Here is a 6,655-nt window from a genome sequence, read left to right on the forward strand (position 1 = left end):
TAACCCCCCCCCCCAAATCTTGCTGGTCTCTTAAGAGTGCTACTGGACTCGAATCTCACTCTCCCACTTTTCCCTGTAACAGTGACATGACAGCTGTGACTGTATTTGGGGCTCTCTAGGAACACCCTTCTTTATTTACACCTGCAGGCAACACTTGCCCATGGGAGAAAGGCTCACCTGCCATTCCCTCTAAGTTGTGAAGTCTTGTGAGCAAAAATTCTACTTTATGAGCTGCTGGCATTAAAGTTGTGAGCAGGCAATTTGGCTACTGCATAAGTCAGTTTGCCTTGGAGTCATCCTTCCTGAGCTATGACAAAAATGTGTGAGCTGGAGGCTAAAAAACTGTGAGATAGCTCACACTAACTCAGCTTAGAGGGAACACTGGCCATGAGCACGGATGTGGGTTGAACTAGGGAATAAATCTGGTTACCCCCGGAGGCCATTCTTCCTCTAGCCTGGCAGAGGCAGTCTGCGCGCCAGGGAGGGTTCTGTTCCGCCACCCGAAGCTCCTGTGAGAACTGGTGCAGCCTAGATAGCTCACACTAACTCAGCTTAGAGGGAACACTGGCCATGAGCACGGATGTGGGTTGAACTAGGGAATAAATCTGGTTACCCCCGGAGGCCATTCTTCCTCTAGCCTGGCAGAGGCAGTCTGCGCGCCAGGGAGGGTTCTGTTCCGCCACCCGAAGCTCCTGTGAGAACTGGTGCAGCCTAGCGGCTGAGAGACCGAGCTGCGGAGCAGGAAGTTCCCAGCCGGAATGTTCATTTCTACTGTAAATCCCGGTCAGCCTCAGGCAAGTCGCTTCCTGTCAAACTCCCCCATGGGCAGCACGGGGATACTTACACTGACCTACTCTGCAGGGCCGTTGTGAAGGCGGCAACCAGCTGAAGAAAGAAAAAGGGCTTCAAACATTCTACAGCAGGGTTTCCCAACTGGTGGGCTGGGACCCTAAAGTGGGTCACAAAGCTTCTGATAGCGTGGGCCAGCCCTCCCTAATGGCCGCCCCCTGCCTTTTCAATGGAGTTCTTTTGTTTCTCAGAAACGGAGATCTGACCTTGGAAACAGTAGCTTCCAGGTCACACATTAGTTGGTATTTTTCCTTCACTGCACAGCTTGTTGATCAAGTAAAACTTGTCCTAATGGTTACAAGAATGCATTTCTTAAGAGACTTAGGGGGAATTAGAGGGAGGAATGCAGAAGGAGAGGGTGGTCAGAGACTGGAATGTAACCTCCACAGGCAAAGGCTAAGGACCTCAGAGCACCACTGGCTTGGGGTTCGTCCTGGGGGCAGCTGTGCTCTTTGGGCGATGGTGGCTGGTTTCTCAAAAACACCTTGTTCGCCGTGGTAGAAAATGGAATGGGAAACTAGATGGGTGACAAGGTCATAGTTTGCCTAGGGCTCTCAAAACCATACCAGGAATATTTGGACTTGTGGGTCGGAAGAAGAAGAGATTGGATCTATACCCCGCCCTTCGCTACCAGAAGGCATCTCAGAGCGGCTTACAATCTCCTGTCCCTTCCCCTCTCCACAACAGACAGACACCCTGTGAGGTAGGTGGGGCTGAGAGGGCTCTTTCGAGGACTGCTCGTGGGAGAACAGCTCTGAGAGAACTTGTGACTGGCCCAAGGTCACACCAGCAGCTGCGCGTGGAAGAGTGGGGAATCAAACCCGGTTCTCTCAGATTAGAGAACTGCTTGTGAGAGAACAGCTCTGTTTATATTTCCCAACTTAATGTGGAAGATAGTAGCTGATTGTACTCTATATTTTTATGTAGTTAGGTTATAAATTGCTGTATTTGTATTACTATTAGTTTTAACTACTTTTATACACTTTATATTTGTATACCTTAATTTTTATATTTTATCTGGCTATGGTCATTCCTTCTTACTTATTTGCATTCTGGTCATGGACTGTAAATAAATTAGAGAGAACCACTCTGAGAGAACTTGTGACTGACCCAAGGTCACACCTGGAGCTGCATGGGGAGGGCTGGGGAATCAAACCTGGTTCTCCCAGATTAGAGTCCACGCTCCTAACCATGACACCAAACTGGAACTGCTTTTCTACCACCTCATATATAGTATTTTGACGCCTGGGCCTATACATTTTCTAAGGCCTGTGCTTCCTGAAGGCACAGCAGCAAGGACTACCATATCGTGCTGGCGTGACATCCAAAATGGCCCAGCAATGACCTTTGCATTGGCTTATATGCCCCCAAAGGAGATTAGGCTCTAGGCAAACAGAAGTCTGGCTTGCACGCTAACAGTCTTCACAGAGTAAGACGCATGCCTCTCCTTCACTCTGCCACGGCATAGTGGATACAGTGTTAGACTAGGATCACGGGAGACCTGGGTTCGAATTCCCACTTCTACCAGGCTGGCTTGCTGCGTGACCTCGGGCCCCTCGGAAGCATTCGACCTGGCCAACCTCACAGGGTTGTTGTCGTGAGAGAATGGAGGCGGGGAGAACAAAGGTCGAAGTCGCTTGGAGTCCCGACTGGCAATGTTCCCTCTAAGCTGTGGAGTCCTGTGAGCAAAAATTCTTACTTTGTGAGCCACTGGCATTAAAGTTCTGAGCGAGCGATTTGGCTACTGCAGAAATTAGTTTGCTCCGGAGCCCTCCTCCCTGAGCTAAGACAAAAATGTGTGAGCCGGTGGCTAAAAAACTGTGAGCTAGCTCACACTAACTCATCTTAGAGGGAACACTGCCGACTGGGCAGATAAGCGGGATATAAATAAATACACATCAAATGCATCCTTTGCCAGTTTACCTGTTTGAGAGGTGGGAGAGTTTGGTGAGATTGCTGACCGGTCGTCATTCTGTGGATAAAGAGAAGAGATTAGATTGCATTCATGGGCAGCTATGGGCGGGTGGGGGGGGGGGATACCACACTTCTAAGACACCAAGAGGGAAGACAAGCAAACGAGCCATTCTCTAAGAGAAGAAATACATGCCAGAAAGAAGAACCAAAAGAACTAGCCCGCCTCTTTTGGGAATATGATAATACGAAAGGTATGATTCGGGGGCTGACTGTATTTGGGCAAGGGCCACACAAGAAGAGCTGCCACCAAGCCAGGTGCAGAAAGGCAAGTCATTAGATATTGGAAAGGCAGACCACGGCATCCTTTGAGGATACGCAAGAGCTTTGCCACAGCCGAACAAGTGCAACCACACACTTCGCCTCTGCGCTGTTCTCCTCACAAAGGTGTCCGTGATTCAACAGTTGACACTACAGCTTCTTTCAGGAACTTATTGCTCATCGCGGTTGCCAGCACGAACGAAAGTGAGCTTCAGAAACCACGATCACGCACGAAAGTGGCCTTTCTACTCAAGCTACAAAGAACGCAAACTGAAATCCAGTCTGTGAAACCACCGGACGTCCAGCCGCAAGAGTGAAAAGGCCAGTCCATAGGCCTTTGTAATATTACACGTTCTTTAGCATTTTGGCAATTTGTAAGTAGGGAGTCTGTTTACTACACTCGTTTTCGCCTTCTACTATTGGATTATTCTACAAGAGTGTGGTGAACATCATTGGATTCCGTTTGCTTTAAAGCCAGTCGGCCCGGGACCACAGGGATCGGTACCGCACCCGGACTCGGGGAAGCGGAACGACGACAGCCAACACAAAAGGGGCAGTCCAACCAAGACAGTCACACGCCGCATGCTCTTCACCTGGTGGAGTGTCCCCGGCCTTCTTTTAATGGTGTTGGTGTTACTGTCAACCTCAAACACAAAGACAGGCTCAAAGCCATTCTGTCAGGGGTGGCAGAGAAGGGGGGGGGAGAATAGGAGTGAGGCAGAGAATCACCTGCAGGAGACAGAAGATGCAAAGCAGAAGAGACCGATAGGCTAACAGGCAACTCTAGGGAAGAGACCGAATACTCGCATATAAATGCGTGAAACTGCCATACACTGTGCCCGAAGATCTTCACCTAGAATTTTCTTGCCCGGGGAGGTTACCGGCCTCACTACCTGATACTTGCTTTCAACTGGAGATGCCAGGGATCGAACTGGGTCCCCCCCCCCTATAAACGCAAAGTGAGGCCCCAACCCATTACCTGCCTTGAATGCGACTTTGGATAATGGTGCATTACATAAGAACATAAGAACATAAGAGACGCCAATGTTGGATCAGGCCAAAGGCCCATCCCGTCCAACACTCTGTGTCACACAGTGGCCAGAAACACCAGGTGCCATCAGGAGGTCCACCAGTGGGGCCAGGACATTAGAAGCCCTCCCACTGTCGACCCCCCCAAGCACCAAGAAGACAGAGCATCCCTTGCCCCAGAGTCTATCTATCTATACCTTGTGGCTAATAGCCACTGATGGACCTCTGCTCCATATGCTTATCCAATTCCCTCTTGAAGCCGTCCATGCTTGTAGCCGCCACCACCTCCCGTGGCAGTGAATTCCATGTGTTAATCACTCTTTGGGTGAAGAGTGCGTTATCTGAAACATTCTCGTGCGTTATCTGAAACAACCGTTTACAAATCGCCCTGAACTGCCCCTCTTAAATATAACAAGCACTGGCCAGCCGTGAACCATCTCTGCTCTACTATACCGGGATCAGCTCGAGTCAAGACTAGTAGCACCTTCGAGACCGACCACATTGGCAGGGCTTAATCTTTCGAGAATCGACGCTCCCTTCGTTAGGTCTGACTCTCGGAATCTCACGCCCTGAAAATCTAGTCGGCCTCTGAGGTGTTCCAGGACCCGGACAGAACTGTTCTACTGCAGAGCAATGTGGCCGCCCTCTGAAACGACACCAGAAGCTGCCAACCATAGCCTCCAGACTGCAGCTCTACCGATGATGCGCGTTTGAGGTTATCGGACTGCAGGCCGTGGACGGAATGGGTTGCTCTTATCAGCATCCACACTGAATGATAAGGAGGGCACCGCGCTGGCAACTGCAGACGGAGAAACTCTTGGGCTTTCCTGCCCCCTTTCCCACTGGCCAGTTAACTGCATGGGGCAAGGGATGTTTTTCGCGGGTTGCCCAAGGACTTGGCTCCCAAAGCCCCATGATGAAAATATTAGGAATTACGGCAAAATAGCCACAAAGATAGCATGTGCAGGACTTGAGCATGTGCCAGCTGAATGCCTTCTTGTGGAGCATTAGGTTGCTGCATGCAGCTATCCTTGAGACGTTAGCTTCACACCCCAAATCTCCATATGTTCTTTTAATGCACGCTTACTAGTGCTCCGGGACTGTACAAGGCTGCAATGGGTGCCAGTTATGACAAAAGAAAAGCATGCAGGGTTAGGATCATTCCATGCTGTGACAGAACCCCAACACCTTACTAGGGTTCAAGAGTGCCACCTAGAGGTGTGGGATCTTGGAACCCTGGGGTTTATGTTAGAATAATTCATTTCCGTTCCACACTGGGCCATCCGGCCAAACCTAATCCCTTTCGGACAAATAACGAGCCGGGTTTGGACCAGACTGCCTATTCGTCATGGAAGTCCTGGGCCACTACTTGATGCTTGAGGGGTGGGACTATTGTTTTAATAATTTTTTGATAGGGAACAGTAGCCTCTAATGTCAGAGATGGATTTCTGCAGGGGATTGGCTAAATCAGCTTGTCACTCTTAGAGAGGAGGCCGGCTTAGGTCTGATTCAATTCACTGCAACTACCTGGACGTTTGGGATTTTCCCTTGTCTTCTGCATAAACTGGGGTCCACAAGAGGTTGGGTAGGGGATTAAAGACCATTCCAACATCTTGTTATTGCAAGGACCTCTGTACATGCTCTGAGAAATCTGCTAGAGCCTAGACAATGTGTACTTTGCTGAGTTTGATTGACTGTATTGCTTCTTATCTAAAAGACTGTACACTATGTTATTGTTATAAGTCAGTCTGTACTGAGTGATGGCTCAGATTTCTCAGACAAAGAGCTACCTGCTAGCCCTGAGCCAGTAACTGAACAGCTGGATGCAGCTGGCTCTGAACCAGAAGAAGAACAAGAGATCAGGTTACCAGCTGATCAGGAGTCACAGTTTACAGGTGAAACCGAGCTAACCCCTTGTGAAGCAGTAAACAAGTCTTCAGCAGCCACTACCAGCCCACCTAGCTCAACCCTGCAGCATCGACACTGTCAGAGACACTTAAAAAGTGGCAAGAAAGGAGAAGTGTGAGACTCATGGCCCATCATCAGCTGTCAATCGAAGAGACGAATGAGTAGTTTCAGGATGACTGCCAAGGAATTGCCTGGGAGTCTAGCTCATTAAGACTTGGGTATAAATTTAGCACCAAGAAGCAGCTGTTTGTGGATCCAACAAGTATACTTTGCTACTGAGCCACCAACCTTACTGCTACCGGAGCTCTGCAACCTTGAACTGGACCTGAAAGCTGGCTTTTCTGGAACCCCTGACCTCATACTAGACTTGGACTTGCTGCCTGGAACTCCTTGACCCTAGACGGGTCTTTTGTAAACCTGCTCTCTGGAACCCCTGACTTCTGGACTGGACCTTGGGTACTCTCTGTAACCTTGACCCACCCCTGCTGGACCCCAATCCATGTCTCCAGAGGAAGTAACATCAGTACGGTTATTATGTGCCTCTTCCCCTGTATTTTTTTTGTTTCGCCCCTTCCACCACTTTTTGAATCCAACCACCTTTCCCCTCCCCCCTCTCTAATAATAATAATAATAATAA

At 49.4% G+C, this 6,655-nt stretch overlaps 1 protein-coding gene across 1 annotated transcript in view; it reads right to left on the reverse strand.

Moving 5' to 3' along the window:
- LOC107123498 (leucine-rich repeat and calponin homology domain-containing protein 3-like) overlaps positions 1-6,655 on the reverse strand; it is a gene marked incomplete at its 5' end in the record, with an annotated part of 90,622 nt that overhangs the window by 31,187 nt on the left and 52,780 nt on the right. Inside the window, 2 exons of the mRNA XM_015426749.1 lie at positions 2,773-2,821; positions 3,675-3,755. Of these exons, the coding sequence (XP_015282235.1) occupies positions 2,773-2,821; positions 3,675-3,755 (130 nt within the window). The remainder of the gene's footprint in view (positions 1-2,772; positions 2,822-3,674; positions 3,756-6,655) is intronic.

This window comes from Gekko japonicus, unplaced genomic scaffold (genome assembly GCF_001447785.1).
Source record: "Gekko japonicus isolate JY-2015 unplaced genomic scaffold, Gekko_japonicus_V1.1 scaffold4016, whole genome shotgun sequence".
Classification (NCBI taxonomy): Eukaryota; Metazoa; Chordata; class Lepidosauria; order Squamata; family Gekkonidae; genus Gekko; species Gekko japonicus.